We start from the raw sequence: 23,908 nt of genomic DNA, 5'->3' as shown, positions 1-23,908 counted from the left end.
TTGTCTTTGAATTTATTCATCTTTCTTTATGTTCCGTTCTCTATTTACAGTATATTTGAAATATATTTTTCCATGATTTGCATACAAAGTAGACGCGCGAGAAAGGAGAAATAGAGACGTGTCATTGCTATCAACTGGGTCGCAGGTGACGAGTTTGGCCGCGTTTCAGGTGAGCGAGTACTGTCCTTGGACAAAGTGCTCGTATATATAACCCCTTCGAGAATCCTTTACATCCGTGAATAAAGTGTTCCCATGATTCCATACGAAGATCACGTGTGGCAATATACGCTTGTTTATTTTATGCATATTGAAGTCTATTTTGCACGAATTGACAGAGATCAATGCAGAAAATATGTTTCCAAATTGAATTAAAATAAGATGAGAGATATATTAAACGCGATTGCCGTTCATTGAGTGTTATCTCAAGCATGAAAGTTTTTGTAGGAGTTTAAATCTTCGTAGAGAAACGAGATTAACTGCGACAGAGAATTATGCAAACATGTAATTCAACGTATCAAAGCAACATACAATTCTCAAACCAGAGTTCGCAGCGCAAGCAAGTCAAATTCGCGAGAGACAATTTTGGAGATCGTAACAGATTAAGCTTTAAGCTTGATCGGCCGACTAGAACTTCCTATTCAAATACTGTTATTGAGCTACAAGCGCAGTTACGATCGTTGTAGTAACATATAGCGCGAAGCTGTTGCTAAAGTTTTAGTAAATAATAAGTTTAGTAAATTGAGATTAATATTTGATCTTCTCAAAGTTATTTCCGATATTAGAAGACAGATTTGACTATGTGATAATCCGTCTTACACAATATATCTATTTTACACACGCGATAAGCAACATTTAAAATGCTCATAATCTGCCACATTGACATACAACCATAACTTTTATTAAGATTTAGTTTACAATTAGTTATCTTAGTTTTTTATATTATTAATTACATATATACTTACTCTCTTTTTTATATTATCTTAAAAAATGACATGATCTTTAGAATCGAAAATTTTATTTACGTTTTAAACATAAAGAGACAGTGTTTAGTATGCAACTATTAAATAAACTAAAGTTTGAATTAAAGTGATGAAAAAATGTTTACCGATTACTTCTCAATATTAATTAATTTTAAGTATTATCTATCATTTTTTACAACTTTGTGGAAATTTATTACGTATTCAACGTACAGTTGACGTCAGTAAACATCATAAATTTTATAGAACACTTTCATAGAGCACTTTTTTTCTACCCAGTTATTTGTATGTATACCAAGTGTATACGTATCTCTCTTTTCTATTATAAGATATTTCTATTTAATAACTTCAATAAAGAGATGTCAAATTATAAGTGATAATTATAAGAGTATATATGTATATCTCTTCGTTAATGTGTGTTATTAATATACGTGTGTAATAGATCTTTGTGAAGATATTATCTTTTATAACTATAATACATCACTATATTACGAAAATATAGATAATGTACATATGTGTATTATTAATAAAATATTTTTAGCAATGAAAAGAAATAAAATATACAAACATGATGTTTATAAGTACATTTATTAATATGCATTTTGTAAAATAGAATGCGATCATTTATTTGTTTATCAGCCATCCCGTTATTAAAATCAGAATTTACATTTGAATTTTAATGAAAGTCGATAATTTAAATGTAAATTAAACTGCATATTTTACGCTCTTGCAGTTTGATAGAAACGCTTGCATTTACACATATCGCTACTTATGCGATACGCATTTTCCATATGAAAAATATTGCGTGTGTTATAATAAGACATTTTTCATGTAATATGTATGAACAATTGTCAAAAAATGAGAGATAATTGCATGTCATAAAAAGTTATATGATATATTATTTTCTTAAAAAGTATATAACTTTTTATTTAATGTACTCACTGTGTATGCAAAATAATTTTTTTGCACGTTGTATATACGATATGACATACAACTTGGAAAAAAACAATGTTTTTTTATCGATAACGAGATTCGAGATTCATATTTAGATCACGTTCTGAATAAAAGACTGAATCAGCAATCAAAATTTGATTGTTTGCTTCCTTTTTTCACAATGGGAATCATCATTTTATTTATGAAATAGCATAGCTAAAAAGTAAACTATATAACTAACGAATTCAAAACTCTTTTTACAAGTGAAACATATTTGTACATGACAAAAATATTCCTCATTATCATAATAACTATTATAATAAAAAGGTGACGTAATTCATCAAATATGGAAAGTAGATTTCTAGTGTACGTTTCTCTGGTAATTGCAAATTTACTATGTGTTTTGCTACATGAAAGATAGTGACGTTCGTAGTTTAATTTGCAATTTTGCTTTGCGACCTGTTTCAGGCACTCTTACAAGCGCACGATGTTGCCGGCCACGAGGTCTACGGCGAGGAAGCCACCAGAGTAACACCACCACCGCTTCTCACGTATTTGAATGGTGGCGATGACCTCGAAGGACAAAACGGCGATTTAGACGAGAAAATCACTCGCGTCAGACTAGTGCAGTTTCAGAAGAACACGGATGAGCCGATGGTGAGTGGCACTTCAAAGCACCTGTAATTGCGGAAACGTGCCTTTTCGACAGTAGGAGACGACGTTTTAAACCGGCATTGAATTTTATAACACTATATAAAATTTACTTACAATCTCTTCTTCTCTCTCTTTTTTTCTTTCTTTGTGTATGTGTGTGTGTGTGTGTGTGTGTGTGTGTGTGTGTGTATCTATAGCATGATTTTTATGTGAAACGAAATCAATACATATATACACACACACACACATACATACATGTAATATGTACTTATTAAAGAAAAGCGTATTTATTTAAATATATCTTTTCAGCGAAAATACAAGAATAAAATATACATACTTTGGGAAACATTGAAATAAAATGTGTCATATTAAAAGATTTATGTCGCAAATATTATTTCATATTATATAAGACAAATAAAGGAAAAACAATAGAGTATTCACAATATCTCATATTTTAAACACGAAAAGTACTAAACTTTTATGTGCGATATAAAACAACTGGATTTTATCATGAAAATTTTAATTTTAAATTTGTAATCATTTATTACATGTGCGGCTTAATGCAGTATTAATATTCAGAAACACGTTATCGCAAAAAAATTTGAAATATCTGATTATCGCTAACGTGCTCTGCATTCATCATTTTTAATTTATTTCGCTTCTAATTTATTTCGTTTTGTCACTTTTTAGGGAATTACATTAAAAATGAACGAAGACGGACAATGTTTTGTTGCGCGAATTATGCATGGTGGGATGATCCATAGACAAGCCACTCTTCACGTTGGTGACGAGATCAGAGAGATCAATGGTATACCAGTTCAGAATCAATCCGTTAATGCCTTGCAAAAGATTCTGGTAAGTATCATCATAAAATTATCTCCTCAATCACGCGAATGGAATTTAAAAAAATATAAAACTCTTTTCTATAAATTATAAAAATAATTATTCCTTTGAAAGAAGACATAACTGATACAAATTTTAATTGTAAGCTTAGTAAAAGTTACATTTTGAACATATCATTTATTATAAAATATATTGACTTTTTTCTTTATCCGCTAACATAAAGTAAATCTCAAGATTCTACTCATTTTTTTCATATAAAAGATTCATTTTGCTTTCTCATAGATATAATATCTAAAGAATCGATCTCTTTCGACTGTTACAGCGGGAGGCACGAGGATCTGTAACTTTCAAGATCGTGCCGTCGTACAGGAGTGCGCCGCCCCCCTGCGAGGTACAAGTAAGACCCAACACCCAAACCCATTCCCAAAACACTATCGCGTCTAGTAAGCCCGCATCATCCGCAACCTCCATGGGCGTTAGCTCTGGAGGTGGTGCGAACAAATCCGGGAAACCGGTGAAAACCTCTGCAGCTACCACGAGCAAAGAGAAGACGTCTAAGGCGTCGAAATCTTCCAAATCTAAGAGCGCTTCCTCGTCTACCGAGAGCACGCCTAGACGTCGCTTAAACCCACTATCGGCCCTACGATCGCGAAAGTCTTAAAACGTTCGATTTTTTAGCTTACCTGATTAGATCGCGCATTCAGAATCGCCAAAAATACATCCGTTTTTAGACATAATTGTGATGGATTTTCGGGGATAAATTTATGCCTTCTTCCAATGACACTATTGAATTTATCGAACAAAGTTGATTTACGAACCTGAGCCTTATAGAGTAGGTAGCTTGTAGATTTAACAAATAATTATGCATGTAGATAATTAGGCTTTTTTCCAATACGCTTTTTTAGTGAATATATTAATTATATAATAATTTCATAAATTTCTGTATTATTATTGTGATATTTTAAAATTATTCAAATGACTTCAATGATAAATATGCAATGATAAGTATTACAAGTTTAATTTATACATTTAAAGTAAATATTTAATCCAAATATTTATTTATTTATTTATTTATTTATGTTTATTATTTATTAACTTAGTTTGTGAGCGATTATTTATACAAGCAAATTTTTAATTTTATTTCGTGTAAATACTATTTATATAAATTGATAAATAAATTATTAACAAATTATAATTCTTCAAATATATCCACTATAAAATCAAACTTAGTTAAGCATTAATATTATGTTTTGCATGTTATTATTGATTACAACCTGGGGACATGTTTCGAAGCGTGATCTATCAATCGCTTAAATAGTTTGTCTTAGTTTCTCTTATGATCTTCTGATCTAACAAGAGAAACTTTAGAAGTCCTGATAGAGCTTATAATAATAAACAACTAATAATTTCCGCTACATTATATATGCAAATTATTACAGGTAATTATACATAAAGGAAAATTCAAGAACCTAATTCAATTAGATGATTCAAACTTCACACGACTAGCTTTTGTAATGAAATATTGCTTCATATTTCGCTTGATAGTTCATTCAAGTTAGATTCGTATTCTACGTAATACAAAATACTTCGAAGAACCTACGCAAAGTGCGAGAAGTCTCTGCCTATTATCCGTTCCGCGATTAGGAAAGTTTTGAGTCCGATAACGAACAGAGGAATATGCGATTAGTTTCTCAATAGTTTGTAGTTTGTATAGTTTCCTGCGTAATTCCATCCAAGATAGACCACAGAGTTTACAAGAAATTTGCGGGAGGAGACAGTTAACAGTGTCCATTTTAGATAACCATATATGAAATTTGCTATTAGAGAAAAAATTTTCGATCTATGTAATTGGTAATAATAAAAAATAATGTATCAACACAGATGTTTATATGGAAGATTTAGAATTATTTTAGAAGCTCTCATTAATAAATTTGTGATTTTTCTTTTACCAGAATTAATCAAAATTCATGTGAACTTTGTATAAGTAACATAATAATATTACAAAGAATAATTAAGTGAAATATATTCTCTCGATATGGTTTATTATATGTATTCGTAAAATATATTCTTGACATGTCTTAATATACAGTCATATACAATATTATTCCTAATTAATATATAACACATATATAAAATGAGCCTAAAAATAAGAATATTAATTAATATTCTTTGATTTTAATATCAATTTTTAATAATTAGATTTAATAGTTACATTAATAGATACATTTAATTCTTATATTACTATACAAATACTTTTATTACATTATATCTTCGCACAGAACAAAAGTATATCAGTAAAATATGTATAATTTTGATGCGTGTGTCAAAATTCTTTTAAATTTTTAAGCATATAACAGGAATATTCACTTGTCTCTGTCCTAAGTTATCTCGGAAATCTGAGGTAAAACTTAGGACATAGTTTCACTATTAATCTTCGTTAACAATGATGGTAGGAACGAAAACTGATATCCGGCGGTTTATGTGCGCCAGGTTACGCGTAATATTCTCGAATAGTTGGATATATTCGGCGACAAATTTTGCTATAGTTCAACGGTCAGGTATATTTAAAGTTTCAGTAATTTGTGCACGAGTTCTATCTAAAGGAGTAAGTTCTTGAAGAATGAAACGTTAAATTCTTAGAGTAAACGAGAACTTTCCTTTCTGTAATTTATGAATGTTTGCATTTTGAACAATTACTATGACTCTGAATACATATAAATATAACAGAATTTATAAATTTTTATTTTTCTTTCTTTTTGGATCATAGTACAGTTATTGAACGCAGTAACTTCATTTCATAACAGCTTTCACAACGTCAACAAATTGGTTTTGATAGAACAATTTTACATTTTACAACACAATCAAGCGAAAACGGATAAAAAGGTTATAAACTGGTTTGTTTACAGTGGAACTAATTTAAACGACACTTTTTCAAAAATTCGTTTGTCGACTGACAGTTTCAAAAATTTAAAAATGAATGGTTGTTCAGTATTTGATGATTTTTATTATACTCAAATTTTATTTGTTTATACTTGTGTATTAAAAATACAATTTCATTTTTCATATGTAATTATATATACAGGGTTACAAAAAATTAAATATTTTGAGAATGTACATTTAAATAAAATAGATCAAAATAAAAAAGAAAATTTAATTCGTTTTTATAACATCCTGTATATAAAATAATATATTAAAATTTTATGTTAAAACATTTTATATTAAAATATTTTATAACTAAAAAATTTATACAGGATTTTTTATTTTAATTATTTTTTTATTATTTTTATGTTAAGTTATTACTTAGAAGTAATAAATTATTTTTATTTTCAAACTATTATATTTTTATTTTCAAATATACTATATATTAAATAATTTATTTAAATTATCTGAAAATAGACATATTAATATAAAAATAAATATGTAATAAGACTATTTCTCTACTTAATAATGTTTAATATCCTCAGAAAACAATGAGATTTTTAACAAATTTTTATGTTAATATTGATTTATAAATCGAATAAAAAAACAATTCTTTATGATATTTTCCGAAATTTTTAAAATAAAAATATAAATATTAAATCTCTTCAGAACTAGTTTATATGTATTTAATATGAGATTTGCACTTGATAATTTATAAAATAATAATATGCCTTAGAGATTTATTATGAGATTATTATTTTAAACGTTCATTCAATCAGCAAATTTTTCACTCAAGCTGTTTTTATAAAACTGGCAATTACTGGAAATGTTTAAACAGGTACTTTGCTTGTTATCACGTTCCATTAATTACTTCAAAATAGGATTCCAAGCAATAGCGCAAAATGTGCGTAATTGGCAATACTGGAAGTAAAATCGGAATCACAGTGTGTAACAATTTTGATGTTAAATCAACGTAATCGTATTAAGCCAAATCATTGCACAAATTATGGTCCATTCTTTAAGAATTATACGGTACATTAAAATAATGCGTAAAATGCTGTTCAATGTGATCAATATTTGCAGAGGTTTTCACCAGAGTTATACCCGTATGAGAGACACATATATATGCATAACAATATATAAAATAATATTCTTTTTAATCAATTCTTTACTATTTTATAAAAGAAGACTTTAGATATAACTAATACTGCTTGACGTATCGAGAAATACTAATTAATTACACTTACTTGCAATGATCGTCTTTATAGCGGAAAATATTATTTTCTATTCTTTTACACATATATCTTGCCGTCTTTCTCAGTACGCAAGCAGTGCTACATAAGACAAAGATTTCTTTCAGCATAACGCCAAATCTAATAAAATTAAATTGAGAGAACAGTTTTTTCCCGGATCAGGATTTTATTAGGTACAGCTGCTTTTATGTTGTTGCAAATTTAATTTTAAACACAGTACGCGTGAAATGAGTGCTTCTTCAATCGATCTGCGAGATTGATGAGACACTTGACTACTTGAAACTAAATGATTTTATGTTTGCAATATTTGCAATGTCCTTGCAATATTTTCATAGCTAACAATTCTGCGTGTCGAGAGTTCGTGTCTCGAGCACGTTGTACATAATTTAATTTCATGAACTTGTCAAAGGTCCGTACAATATGCAGTTACATGTACAGCTCTTTAAATGGATGTACAATACACCCTTCTTCGCGTGTTCACATGTACAAAGAATGTTCGCCTTCAAATTGCTTATCCCAAATTGCATTACGATGTAGATAATGGACGTCCTACGATTGTTGCAATTGTACGGCAACAGGACATACGCTCTAATCTCGCATGGTATATAATATTCTCTTTCTTCTAGGATTATATAGAACTTGCAACACGCAAGCGTCACATATAAGAGTGCTCTGAAATTGACGATACACTTAATAAGAAAAGATCATCATCAAAAAAATTATAAAAATTTAACATTTTATAAGGAAACAACGTACGAATGTAATTGTATATTTAATCTAATTGTCATTTAATTGCAATGCGTTTTTCTAACGATATAGTTTCGAGAAATCTAAATTTTGCCAATTGTAACGTCAATCTTACGGCACTCCGCATATATGTTTGATATAGTTGATTGTCCCTGCACTGACCCGTACTCAAAGTTCACATTAATGTCATGGACATTAATTCTGTAATGAGATAAAGCGTAACTGGTGACCTGTTCTGATACTATTAACGTAAGAAGATGACGCTCGCTCAACTGAGATTACTCGGATTAATATTGCAAGTGTTGAAGCTGTTAGAATTGGACATGACATCGTCGACTAACGTGAATTTTGTGAATTATGGGCCAGTGTGATGTTAACATCTCGCCCTATATTGCGAGACCCAATTAAATGAATAATTAATGGAATAATTAATGGGACGATATTGTTAGAAAATAATTTATGTGATATCCACATACACATATATTAAAAATATGTATATTATAATCTATAAGGCAAGATCGGTACGAGCGGTGTAACAAAACGCTTTGGTCGGCGCTTTCGAGTTCACGGAGCGTGCATGTTTCTTTTTCGCTCTTTCTCCCCGGTTTTACTCTCTCGTTCTCTCTCCCTCTCTCACTTTCTCTCTCTCTCTCTCTCTTTCTCTCAAGCTCTTTTTCTCGTTCCCTCTTCTCTCATTCTTTCGTAATTTTTATTCTTCACTTTCACTCTTCCTCTCTGTATTTCTAATTTCGTCTTATGACATTTGAGTCAAACAACATCTCGTTACTCGATAGTACGATAGTTCACTTTACGGGGAAAAGAAGTATACAAGGAATGCACACTTTCGTTTCCACATGTGTTGGAATGTTGTTTGTGTTTTTGTCATATAAGGAAGCTTTTGTTACACCCCTCATTATACCCTCACCTGCATGAAGGACATCTTTGCGAACTGATGCTTTTCTTTTTGGCCAATGTAGCCCTCTGCATCATAAATGCATACACGTAAGGCTATGTAAATCGATCGATGGGTTTTAGTCGAGATTGCAAAACTCTCTGGGCCGTTCGTTAATCATCGTTTTGCACGAACTCACTCGCGATTGTGTAGATAACGCGCAAGCCTAGTAGCAGTGTGATTTAATCTCTTTTTTTTTTACTTTGTTTTATTGGCCAATCGCCTCGTAATTATTGGATTGTCCACAGAGACGGACAATACATGCTGATTTAGAGATACCCGTTTCACACACGCAAGTTACATCTGTATAAGTTTCTTTTTTCACAACATTTTAAAATTATGAAACGACTAATGTATTCTTGCTGGATAAAATTTAGTACGATGGACTAATTCTATTTTTGAGAAAAAGAATATACACTTTCCTAACATCTCTCTTGCAATATCATTGTGTATAAATGCCTAAGACGTGCAAAAATTTCCGTACATGCAGTTGAGGGTAGATCGCAAATAATATCGTCTATTACAGTTCAGATAAAATAGATCGTTGTTTAATATAAGCGCCGCGGTTTGATTTTACTTCGTAGATCTAAAACAGCGGACGCCATTTCTAATAAAATCTTCAAGGTATTTCTTTAATAAGTGTTAGTTAAAAAAAAAAACACGCACTAATAGCTTCAAGTAAGGCATTTCCCTCTTTTTCGTACCTGAATCAACGGACATTATTTTCGACGTATTCTGTACCTGAAGAAAAAAAATTGCGAATCTATTCTAAAAAAATGTTACGACGTCGAACGATGATGATGATTCTTAGAAGCTTCTAGTCTCTCATTGTGTGTAAATATTTTAGTTCTGAAAAATCGTTCGAGATATAGTTACAACCAATATTGTTTAATACGAGTACAATATATCGCGTGCGGTTCAATTTTAATTATAATTTTTTAATATCTTAATGTGAGACGTAGCATTCTTGTTTGTACATACTCTGTACTCTTATATATCTGCTTATGTTCATACATGTGTTTAACGTAGCGCCCAGCCTCTCGCTCTCTCGTTATGCACCACGTAGAAACGTAAACAAAGAAGAAGTGGATATGATAAGAAAGTGATATATCGCCTACTTCCTCGCACTCTATATACTTGTGTACACACATAACACAAGCAAACACACACACACACACACACACACACACACACATATACATATAAACATACATATATATGCAACAGCTTGATTGGATTAGATTTTGTAAAGCGTTGTAAAATGTGTTGGGAGTTTATAGGTGTTATAAGAGATGTACGCAGAACTCTTATCGATGTATAACTTCAAGTTATTGGTGTGACAAATATCTGTATATGCGATTGCATAGTATATAGACCATATTTTCTGAAATATACAATTTCGTTATACTTTCGGGGGTGCAAGGTAGAAAGACGCAGGACAGATGAACGTTAACTATCACTTTACGTTATAAGAAATGTTACGAGGAGAGAAATAAGTATACACGACAAGAACGAGAGACTCGTATTCACCAGATTCGATTAAGATACGCAGTAACTGCCGCCTGCAGAAAAATCGCTATTTTTGATAACTGCAAATGTGCACGCATTCGAATCGGGCGGCGAGAATAAGTCCTACTATAATACGTATCAAAACGCTATCCGTCTTTCGCGAAAACGAGCTTATAAAGTTAAGCATTCTCTGTCCCGTGCGTCTACATTATACTCGTTATACATTGAAAGGGAGCATTTACGGCTAATAATAATCGCGCAGACGTATGCGCATTCGAAATGAGCAACAATCCCTCGACATGGTACGAATAAGACAATGTAACCTAAAGGCGTTTCGCGATGACGAACGAGGACAGGGGTATCTCGAGTGTTACACGAGAAGCGAGACACCCTCGGTAACGATAAACACCCCTCCGCCCCGACCGTACCACGTTGCATTTCCGACGCCATCACTCTCGGACCCCCCAACCCCCCCAATCGCACCTTTAGGCAGGAGCGGCAACAACATCGGCGAGCGCAACGGCTGCGGCGTTGTTACCCTACAATGCATTGTACGAAGATATAATAAAGCATGAACCGTGCTGGAACACACCACGAGTCGTCGCACGTTACCTGTATAACGTGACCTCTTGTCCGTGTCCGTCGTAGAAATAGAATCGACGAACGATACATGCACACCCCGTCCCCCCCCCACACATACTCACACACACACTCACACGCACACATACACGCAACAACTGTCTGTCTGTCCGTCTGTTCCATTAGACACACATGCTCAGATGTGTTCAACATGCCCCTCAGTATTGTCATCCTCCATTACCGTTTATCGCTCTTGCACCATGCAACGATCGCGCTCGAATCGTTGTTGACACTTTATCGCCTCGCACGAAGGCATCTCAAGATCTCTCATTAGACGTCTCGAGTAAATTAGTTCAATCTTTTTCGCAATTGCGTGGTAGCGCGGGAGAGGTCGATCGCCATAAAATACTTTAGCGAAAATAAACTTCTTTCGCACGTGACGAGTATACACGATGTTAATGTAGAGTTTCGTATATTGGATAAATTCAGTATTATAATCAATGTACAAAGAATGTATTTTTTTTTTAATTATACGAAGAAGCATCTTAATTATTTGTGAACTATATAAAAATTGAGACCTTTAATAATAATTAAATATGTAATGATTATTATATTTTTCGGTAACATGTGTCCTACGAGGCATTGATATTTTTCGATACATTATTCATTCACGGCTGTTTTTCCATACATAATACGACGCGGATTAAACGCGTGATGCACTGAAATCCTATTTGTCGAAATTGATCCTTCAATCTCGCTATTCTCAGATATTATTCTGAGCACGTGCGTATCTTCTGCTTCTGCCAGCGAGTCGTACTTTCGATTTATGACGTTCTCTGCCTCGTGAAGAATATGCCACGAGAAACGAAAATATGATTCGTACGTACGTTTCTACGATCGCGTGTGGAAAGTATTTGTAATATTTATATCGGACGACGTTTGGAATAAACTGAAAACGCGATACCAATTTTTCGAGTAAATCCGCGAGCGATGGAAAAATATTCGGCAACTATAATTTTATCTCACCCTTATTCTCACCCTCGGGCATTACTGTTCGTTAATCCTCAATCATAACGCACGCCTCACACAATATTAAATGCAGTACATGGATAAAATAGGATATAATCTCTCTCTACCTGGCTATAATCTCTACGTGTCTGTGTGTGTTCACTTTAATAAACCCCGACCTATATATACATACATATATATATATATATATATATATATATATATATATATACACACACACACATTATCTGTGATGTTCGTGATCCATATAGAAATTTGCCCCTCACAATAATGACTGAAAAATTATTTTACAAAAGCACAATCGATTCTTGAAAGAAAACGTATCGCAGTATATATAATACTTAATGATTGATTCGATTTAATTCGCAAAAATATTTAATAGTATACAAACATACGATATGAATTATCAAATATTATATTAATTAGCCATAAAACGTGAAAATTAAGATTCATTAAGATATGTTAAGATTCAAGAACAATATCATGATATTATTAATATAAGATATAAATTATTTAAAAAATCCAAGGTTTTTCAATCGCGATTCAAGCTGATAGCGATGATGAAAAATATTGATTGATTGATATAACGCACGTTTTTGATTCAATCAGGTAAAATCTACCGCCGTTGATAGATAATTGCAATATTGTCAATCGAATTATTTTATATGCACTGCGATACGATTCCTTTTATCTCCCTCCTTTCGAAAGGCAAGACCGAAGCTTGACTCTTCGGTCTGGCACTCGGAAGCAGATAGTCCGGTCCCGATGGAAATCGACAAGAGGATTCAGCAGCATCAGCAGCAGTCAGTCCACCAGACGAGTTGTCGATAGCGCAGTACCTGCTATATCACTGAGTAGAATTGTCTTTCCCAGTGTCGCCTGAAAATCCCATCAGCAGCATACCATCGTCAACCTCTTCCCATCGTTCGCCCGTTCATTTCTTCTTTGAAGTAGAGCGCAGCTTCCAATGCACGTCGGAAACCCACATACTAAACCACTATGTCCATGCACTGTCCTCTGCGACGTTACTATGGAAACGGGATGGGCACAATCGCTCGCGGTGACTTTATTCGAACAGTGCGGCCTGGGAGAAGTTTGGGGACGCGTCGCGTCGTTGCCGAGCTCTGCGGAATCGGTTTCATAAAAGGAACTCGCCTCATTATTCCTCCCGTCCGAATCGGAGCGAGATAGGAATTTGTAATCAGATAGAAATGGAAATTTCTATACTATATACAGGATACAGACAGGATATGAATTCTATCGGAATTGGAGTTGCGGAAAATAGATATAATATCGAGCTGTCACAAAAATATATTAGATTTCAAGAATTATATTCGTAGTAAACTCTCTCATTTGCTCAGATAATTAATTCCAACATGTAATTTGTCTCCATTATTTTACGCCCCGAATAGAATTTATTGACGGAAGATATCCTCATGTAGTCATTTATTTAACATCCTTTGTCGGTCATTACAAACTATCTCCGGATATTTCAGTATATTACATTAGTATTACATCTCTCGTGCAAATAAAATTTGAAGATATTTCCAATTATTCATTAAATAAATATATTATATGAAGCCGATTCACAGAATATTTTTATAAAATATGTGCATTCCACATTTTTAAAATTTAATATTTTTGCTCTCCCCTCCATTTTTCTCGGTTAAATACATTTTTCTATTGAAATACAATATTTTAAATATTTTATATATATTCGATTATATATACATATATATTTCCTAATTAATTATACATGATTCGATATTCGGTCAGATGTATTATAAGTCATTAATTATCGCATAATTTACTTGATATTAAACTAGTTATTAATGAAGCCGCAATGTGACAATAAAGTTGTTGCGAGTACGACAAGTTAAGACTCTATCGAGGCTCTAAAGCGTTAGTAGAGTGTCTCTCGCCAACTTGTGAACATTTCGCCGGAAACAAGCTCTCTCTCTAATTATTTATGCGAAATTCAGAAAGATTCGAGCTAAAGTTAGTCGCGCGTACTCCTGTTAATTTCAACAGTGATCTAATCGCGGATTTTATACAATTGGAGGTAAACTACGAGAACTTCTACCAGCTTGCTCCTGCTTGAAAGTTTTATTTCCAATGCGCGCAAGGGAACTTCTCTCTCACATAAAACGCGAGGTGTACCACGAGCATTAGATTGTTATTAAGTGTATCAGTCCGCTTTGATTCCTCCCGACTTCCCGATGGAAAGCATCGAGAGTTCTCGCTCGAAACTCGCATTTCCGCGCCACGCTCATCGCACGTGCCACAGAACTGCGAGCTCAAAATTACTTCGTACAGTCGATTCGTAACAGGTGTTGGGCATGAATCGGAAAACAACGATATAATCTATGCGTACAATATCACGTATAAAATCCAAGCATGCACACAGGCAGACAATAATAAAAAGATCTTTGTTTTTAATAATTAATCAGATTGCATAGCAATGACGGTATTCTGTACTGCATCGGCATCATTGGCACAGTACAAGATAACTAATTAATGCACCATATAATTTATGCAAGATTTACTTTAAACACTCTATTCTACACATCTTCAATAAAAGAACAGAATTTTCTTATCATTATAACATTATATAATTATTGATTATTTTTTAATAATTAAAAATGTCGCTGATTTACAGTGCAGAATGCTGTTACAGGTGATGACTTTAATCAGAGATTTGCATAATTTTGGCGAACCCACATCTCGATGATGCAGACACACGAGAATAATCATTATGTTTATTCGTGACAATAGAAATGTAATATTTTGCGTAAAATTAATCTCTTTTTATATCTGAAAATTTAAATACTTCAAAGCTGTAGCTGTTTTTATTCAGATATTTTACGCGTAGATTATGCGTGGTAGCCCAACGCTCGTAAGCGTCGAGGGTACGAAATATCTCTGTCTATAATAGTACGAAGATCTAGTAAAGCCTGCATGTGCCACACAGCAATGCGCACCGTGCATCTCGGAAGCGTTGACGCGTGCGACTCAACGTAGGTGCTCTTTATCGTTGATTGTATCATTCTTATCACTTTTTTTCACCCCCCCGCGCAACGTGCGCGGGGCGGCCTTCAATTAATTCGTATTACGCTTGGTGCGATTCTAAACATATTAATTAATTGATCTTCCTTTTTTTCTGTTTCCTCAACACTCTAGTTGTTCAGGATTAAGCCTCTGCCAGTGTTAGTAAGTACCGCCACTTGATCTGGTGTGATTGGACTGCTGTAGTTAGAAGGCTATGCGTATACATATTATTTTTATATATATAATTATATATATATTATATTTATATATATAAAATATATATATTATATATATATATATATATATATATATATAATATATTACATTCATATATACATTACATGCCTCATACTCTATCTCTGCTCCTATTACCTATACACGCCATCGCTGAAAAGTAGAACTCTCTACTCGGACTTTCGTGTCTATCGGTTTTCCTTTTTAATTCCGCGTTTTTTCTGTGCGACGCCTCTACTTCACGATAGGAGTCCTCAAGCGCGAGTAATGCATATCGATACATTCGCTTATGTGCCTATATACGAGAAAATTTCATTCGCATGGACGCTCAGAGGAATGCTTTAGAAATAAAAGAAAAGCCTGTAAAAAAAAGTACATATATAGCTCTATCTTTAGTGTGTGCAGGAATTTATTATACATATTAGAAGCTAAGGAAAAATTTTAATTGTAATTAAGCTATTTTAATTTTAAATTATTAATAGTTTGTGAAAAGTTAGAAATCAAAAGGAAAATTGTTTTAATTAAATTTCGCGAATATAAAAAAATATAAATATAAATGAATGTGTAAAAGTAATGTTGCATTATTTTACTGGTAATATATGTAAATAAATTTAATAATATTTAATATTTTTTTTTTATATTTTTAGTCTGAACGTCCATGTATTTTTTATCAAAAGAAATTTTTTCACTCCTTAAAGCACTGATGTGTGAAAAGGTAATTATCCTGCCTGAGAACGTGTGGCTCTTTCTTATGCTTGAATTCGATTGATTCGACATTTCCAAAATGAGCACTTGCTGACATAACGCTAGCACAGACATACAGCTTTTAAAAATCTACAGACAATGCCACACGTTGACAGGGATCGCAATATTACGATTAATCGAATGTCCGCGAAAATTCTTGTATATTTGATTATATCCGAAATTTTCGAAATTGCGGAACCTAAAATCTTGCAATTGCCATACGATTCGAGAATTAAGAGCGAACGTAAGTTACTAAATTTGATTTTATACTTTGTGCTGATTTGATTTTAACCCATAAATATCTTTTTCCTAAATAGAACATTTTATACGCGATTAATATTATCATGTATCAATACGCATGAAACTTATAACTTTTTTACGTATTATAACGTATATGTTTTTATATTTTATTTACTTATACATTAACGATTTTATGATCGGATTGTAATCGAATGTTCGGGTGCTCTGTTACTAGAAATCAGCAACCCTAAGTAACCATACAATTTTATCGATATGTAAAACTTATAACACAGACATTCCTGTACGAATATTATCGATATTAATTGATTGATGATGATATATTAATGTGTCAAATTATTTATATCAAATAAGAAAAAGTTGTTTTTAGAAAATATTAAAATATTATAAATTATTTGCTAAGCAAAACAGCAGAATATATTCAGCCACGATTCGTAAATTCTTGTCCATCCAACGCACATAATTAGTATATATGAGTTAATTAGTTCAGGATTGTCGATATTCTAACTCTCAAAAATATTCAAACAAAATTTCTAATTGTAATTAAACTCAATATATAATTATGATATCTGTATAAGAGTAATATTCGTACGGAATCAATGAAATCAATCAGTCTTCTTGCTCTTCCCCATAATATCCTCGCGCGCGTTTCCATATATATTAATTAAATATTTCCGCGGCTGTCTGTGTTTCTCACGAATGACACACGCGTTAACCAGAAGCCACTCTCGTCATTGTGCAACCATATTATTCATCATGCCCACCTCTTTATGCGTCGTTTTTTACTCACACATTCATGTAGTGGCCGCGTCGCATATCTGCATCATGCATCTTCGGTATGCGTGCGTGCGCGTATACATGTGCGTCTGTTTTGCGTGATGTGCAGCAACTAGTGCTTGAGCTTTTTTTTTATAAAATAAAGAAAAAAAAACGGAATTACACTCATATACGTATATCTATGTACATGCCTTTACATGTAAATACCTATTGTGTATCGCTAAATGACCAAATCATAGCGCTGGTGGCATTACGCGACAAAAAAACTCGCACGATACTCCCGCGTTTCTCCGATTGAAGAATCCCCCCCCGAGCCGATGATTGTACCAATTGACTGTAAAAGCCGCACGGCCCGTTTCGAGTCGATGACCTCTAACTGCGTACCGATTGCAAAACGTCATACAGCGACGTTTCGGAGACCGGCGAATATCTCGTCTGGAAATTTGTTTCGCGCGTGTCCCCTTCCTTCTAACTTTTAAGCGATGTGGCGAAATCGAGCTACGAATCGATCGCTGGTTGTCTCGAGATAAAACGTGTGAATTTGTATTTTATACGCTTTGTAATATCGATACACCGCAATTTGAACAAACTTGCGCGAGTGCTCTAATGATTACCTACTCTACATCGTATTTGTCTACTCTTTGCAAGAGCTATTGCCAGTGCTTACTACATCGCATTTTTTCGCTTCTCTCTCGCAATATCTAGATTCGTTCGCTATGTCTAGCGCAGAGCTATGTAGGTTTATCAGCGATCGATTTAGCCGTAGAACGATATCTTAGTCACGTTTTATGGTCCAGAATCTATTGTTGTTGGTGACATTTTTTTCTCACTAATCCTAAAGCGATATTAATGATTTCACTATGCGATTCGATATTCGTATCTTTTACGCATATCATATTTTTTTACTTTGTATATCCTGAGTGTAATTCTTTTTTATAATTAGTTTTATCATTTCTCTCTTATTATATAAATATGTTAGCACACAAAGTGAAATCCTTGATATCAAACTTGATAGTAATTTTATAACAACGATATTTTTACCATTTCTGAGAAATTTTAATGTGTTTTTCACTGTATCGACAGATTTTCGTTCGAGCACAATTCGATTACGATCCATTGGAGGACGAACTGATACCTTGCGCGCAGGCTGGAATCGCCTTTAAGACCGGTGACATTCTGCAAATTATCAGCAAGGATGATCATCATTGGTGGCAAGCGCGAAAGGATAATGCGGCTGGTTCCGCGGGTCTTATCCCTTCGCCTGAACTTCAAGAATGGCGCATTGCCTGCATGTCTATGGAGAAGAACAAACAAGAACAAGGTAATACAACTTGGTTGTTTGCTCGTTTATTTATGTAAAATTGTTTATCCATAGGACACAAATAGCGTTTCCAATATCAGATACGGTAACGAAAAATGAAAAACGATATTTATGGCGTGTCTTCTTGTTGAGATCCTGTTTTCATCGTTTGATGAGAATATGAATAGGTTTCCTTTTATTTTTACTGTCAAAATGTTATTCTGCGTAAAAATGGAAGCCATCTGAAAACACAAAAGAATGTGCATTTAATAACAAAATAATTATGTAGAATATATTCTTTTTTTTTCATTTTTCATAATTTTGAATAACTAAAAAAAAAATATAATATTTTCTAACTTTGTTGTGAGAGTTTTAACGATGATTCTAAAGTACTTTCGAAAAGAAAAATTTTCTCTGAAATTATAGGAACGTTAAACGTTTAACGCTTAACTCAAAGATAATTTCTGTTGAAAACTCGAATAGAGAGAGTGTGCAGTAATCACAGGTTCCAGCAGATCGCAGAATTTCTTTCGAATACCGATCAGAAAATCAGAATTTTACCGATTGAGAAAATCGTTATTACTACGTTCTTTCACCGCCGTTCAATCAATCCATTATCATCCTATCACATCTAATGATTCCAATCGATTCCCATTAATTTTTATGCTGCCAAAAACGAATGTGCTAATGAAACATGATGTCGTCTATGTGTTGTTCGATGTGTACAGGTTTTCGATGGAGCATGCGGTATCATTGTTATCAATCAATTATATTACAAATGAGACGTGTATCGATAACATATCATTCGCTACAAATTAGTTAGATAATTGTCATTTAGTGACACTAATCCACGTGGCATCTTGAACAAAAACAAAACGGAAATTGACATCCGTAAATTTATGGTTGAGATATTCCGTATTTTTTTATCATAGTTTTAATGTACATAGGAAATAATCTAAAAAATTATTTCAATTTTTTTACATTTTAAAAGAAATATCGCGCAAAAATTATGCGTTTTAACAGTTATCTTTAAATCATAATTGTCAATTCTATGATAACATGAATAAAATGAATAATTAATAGATTTATTATAGTTTGTGATGTTCGATATGTAAATCATAATATTAAATGATAATAAATATTAAATGAGAGAAAGTGGGGATCAGAGAGAAAAGGAATTACTTTAATCAATTCAATATATAAACTTCTAAAACTGCAAATGTACATCGCCATTTAGTGCTAAATGTGATTATGACTTTGATCAAAATTGAATATAATATATATTATATTCTTTTGTTTAATAAATTAAACATATAATCAAATAATTACATTTAGCATTAAATGTATGATTTAAGCTTTAATTAATTACGCTTAGAGAGATTGAATCTCATTTTAAATATTATACTTTTTAAATTAGTTTTAATTTTTATACTCCATATGCGTATCGATTTCGAATCTCGAAGTTAGAGATATGAACGTTCTTGAGACCATTTGACTAAATGCGTCTATCATCTCCAGATGCTGAAAATAAAGAACAAACATAACCATTACTTTGAATATTTACTACTTGAACTGTAAAATCTTAAAATGCTACCGTCTTTGTGATAGTCGTAAAGCATTTTAAAAAAGAAGTGCTGCTGGGAAAAGCAATTGATAGTTAATGTTGTATATAAGATGATTCATGATTCTGGAGATTTCACATTTTATGTAATATATTTTACAACTCTTTACAATATATATTATAATCGAATATTATAATATATATTACAATTTATATTATAATAGAATAGTCTCTAAACCCCCCAAAAATATATATAAAAAGATCATGAAGTGGAAAAATTGAGAGAGAAAATAAGAAATAGGTAAATAAGTAATTTTACATCTTTAAAGTATGATGAAAAATCGTGTTAGAGATTTAATTGTGAAATTATCGTGCAAACGAGGAGCTGGATACTTTAAGAATATATAGCAAGAAAAAGTTTGGATTGTCATGTATCTCTATATCTACATGCCTGTTGACACATGTGGATGGCATAAGAGACGGATTAGGGATAGGTAAACGGAGAACTAGCTCTACAGGAATAATTAGCTGCAGATGATATATTTGTTGTTGTGTGTTATGCGCGGCTAGATGCTGAAGGAGAAGGTGGATGTTCTTCTCACACCGAAGGCTGCGACGGTTCGACAGGTACGTCTCTGCCTTCAGGTAGACACGTGTAGAGACACGTAGAGGACCATTTTAGACGCATGAAATACAGACTGGATCTATGCTTCTAACACACATCAATACAAAGGCGAGATAGAAAAAGTAGGACAAACATCTCTCTTCATTTACACAAAAGGAAGATGGTCATGCTTTTAATAACTCATTTTATATCATGAAATTTATCACGTTCAATTTCATAATGTAAATGGTCGCGCATTTTTTTATTCACTCATTGCATTCAATTGAAGTGATTAAATAAAATATTGACAAAGAATTGTATAAGATATTTGAGCTTTTATTTAGCTTCGAAATTAGTATGAATAAATTATCTGGATAAGAAATTTTGAAAGTTATACTTTATATGTACATATCTCGCTATTTTATATAAAAATGCATCATAATTATTACATAATGAACAAATATTTGTGCAATACATACAATACATAAGCTAATCTGTATTGTAACTGCTTACTCTAAAATTATAATTGTTTGTTAAAAAAAATAACACAGAATTTTTATTCTTTACAATTCAGAAATTGTTTCTTTGATAAATTTTGCGCATTAATTTTAAAAATATTATTAGTTTTATTCATTGCATATAAATTTATAAAAAATTGTATTGTTAAATTATACGATTATAGAAAGCAAAAAACAAAATTTAAGAAATTCTTTAAAAAATTCTTATTTTCTAGATCTGTGTGTAAATAATTTTGCAACACATCACATAAAATGTTATAAGCATAAATAAAATAATGTGAGCAATATGTTAATAATAATTTATTAATATAGATGCTATGATATTCTGTGTTATAGATTAATAGGATGCTTTTACATAGCGTGCTTTAATGCATGCATTTGCTGCAAAACATTTCATGCACTTATGCTTATCGCGCACGATCATTCATAAACATACGTGATAGCACGATTATAATCGGAATTTGTGATAGATAATTAATCGATTGTTTTAGATATTAGCAAATAATGATACACATTGTCAACAAATATCTTGCCAAAATTTCAAATATAGGAGAAATGAATAAATTTAACTATCACATAATTTTATGTTCGAGAGAGATAAACTTTTCTTTTATGTTTTATACATATTGAATATTTTTAACTGTTAACTTTCTCGATCGTCCAAATATTTTGGCAAGATATCGCGATTTACCCGCAGCCATGCATTATTTACAGTTGTAATATTTTTGCGTTGTAGTTTCGCACACAAGAAATCTTCCTAGCATATTCAGTAGCTCTAATAATCACGGAAATAAAATTCACGATGCAATTCATCATGGCTCCGATTATAATACCTATCTAAGATTTCACGCATCAGTTACATCACGAATCTTACGTTGTCATCTTGTGACCTGCTGGAACACCCCTCTTAATAGGACTCCCAAATGCCTTTGGGCATGGCTTCTTTCGAACTGGCTGACTGAGAATGAATTCTTTTTCCAATAGACAAGATTTTGCTTGATCCAGGACTCGATATTCGCAGAGTAGTTCGTTATTTCGTGTCGGCGTGATTCGTTGATTTTCGAAATGTTTCAAAGGATTGCTAACATTAGTGCACATATCGATATATGTTTTTAATAGGATAATACGTTATATTATATAGGCGAAGTACTTATTAGGAGAAATAATCAGAGGAAATATTTTAACGACACAAACGACCTCTTATGCATCTGATTTAAAAAAAAATAATGGTATTTTTCATGTTCCTTCTCCTCGTGAGATAAATTGCATTATTAATGTTTTATTGTCAGGAAACTTCTGTGATAAAATTTTATAACTCGTATCATAAAGAAATAATTTTTATTTACTAATTTCTGGCACACAATTGATACACGATAAATGAATTTGTGAATCTGTCTCGCTATGTGACGGTACACAGTATGTCATCGTTCTTTAAAATCAATTTTGCGGTCGTTCAGCGATGCTATAAAGGCACGGGATTTGTTTGTTAGCACGGATAATGGATTCTGTAACATGACACTTGCACAGTAATTTGCAAGTTTACACCGGAAAGACATTTTCGAGTCGAGATATTGCCTCGTCTCCAATTTCGCCGCCATCTATATTAACGATCGTTTCTGTTTACAGTAAATTGCTCAATATTCGGCCGGAAAAAGAAGCAATACAAGGATAAATATCTTGCAAAGCACAACGCCGTTTTCGACCAGCTGGATCTGGTGACCTACGAAGAGGTCGTGAAGCTTCCTTGTAAGTCTTATTTACGATTTTTCATATATGATCGACAAATTATTTAATATGGCATAGATATGCAATATTTATTTTTTTCTATAATTATATTTTCTACTATTTTCTATAATTTTTTTCTATAATTAAAGATATTTTTTTCTCACATTATTAGGGATCTTTTTATTAAAGTATAACTTGTTAGCATTTTTTTAAATTTTATCCAGGTTTAATTTAATCATATGAATGTTGTAGCTTACACATAAAATATATGTAATCATTAATTATCAAATTGTTTCTTTCTTTACAGATCCTGCCTTCCAACGGAAAACTTTAGTATTATTGGGAGCACATGGCGTCGGTCGACGACATATAAAGAATACGATTATTTCCAAACATCCCGATAAATACGCCTATCCTATTCCGCGTAAATATCTTAAATTTTTTATAAAATTTTTAAAAAATGTGTATGTGAAATTAAATAATTGTGTAAAATATATTTTTCGGAATATTTAATACTATAAAATATGTTTCCTTATGCAGATACAACGAGGCCTCCACGAAGCGACGAAGAGAATGGTCGTAATTATTATTTCGTATCTCACGATGAAATGATGGCAGATATAGCTGCTAATGAATATCTCGAATACGGTAAATTATACTTATACAAATTTTATCGTATTTAAAATTTCTTGAAAACAGTAATCATCAACGATGAGAAATATATAATGATAGATCAATCGAAAC

General features: G+C 32.3%; 1 protein-coding gene across 2 annotated transcripts in view; it reads left to right on the top strand.

The window, feature by feature from the left end:
- Positions 1-23,908, top strand: part of LOC105255597 (peripheral plasma membrane protein CASK) — a 181,828-nt gene that overhangs the window by 156,188 nt on the left and 1,732 nt on the right. For both annotated transcript variants that reach the window (XM_025413957.1, XM_011264974.3), the window contains 9 exons: positions 2,379-2,567; positions 3,255-3,419; positions 3,730-3,804; positions 15,576-15,605; positions 18,540-18,777; positions 20,888-20,944; positions 23,066-23,185; positions 23,472-23,588; positions 23,705-23,812. In XM_025413957.1, coding sequence (XP_025269742.1) covers positions 2,379-2,567; positions 3,255-3,419; positions 3,730-3,804; positions 15,576-15,605; positions 18,540-18,777; positions 20,888-20,944; positions 23,066-23,185; positions 23,472-23,588; positions 23,705-23,812 — 1,099 coding nt within the window. The remainder of the gene's footprint in view (positions 1-2,378; positions 2,568-3,254; positions 3,420-3,729; positions 3,805-15,575; positions 15,606-18,539; positions 18,778-20,887; positions 20,945-23,065; positions 23,186-23,471; positions 23,589-23,704; positions 23,813-23,908) is intronic.

The sequence above is a fragment of the Camponotus floridanus genome, unplaced genomic scaffold, assembly GCF_003227725.1.
Source record: "Camponotus floridanus strain SB8 unplaced genomic scaffold, Cflo_v7.5 scaffold73, whole genome shotgun sequence".
Lineage (NCBI taxonomy): Eukaryota > Metazoa > Arthropoda > Insecta > Hymenoptera > Formicidae > Camponotus > Camponotus floridanus.
This window is presented reverse-complemented; position numbering and strand designations above follow the sequence as displayed.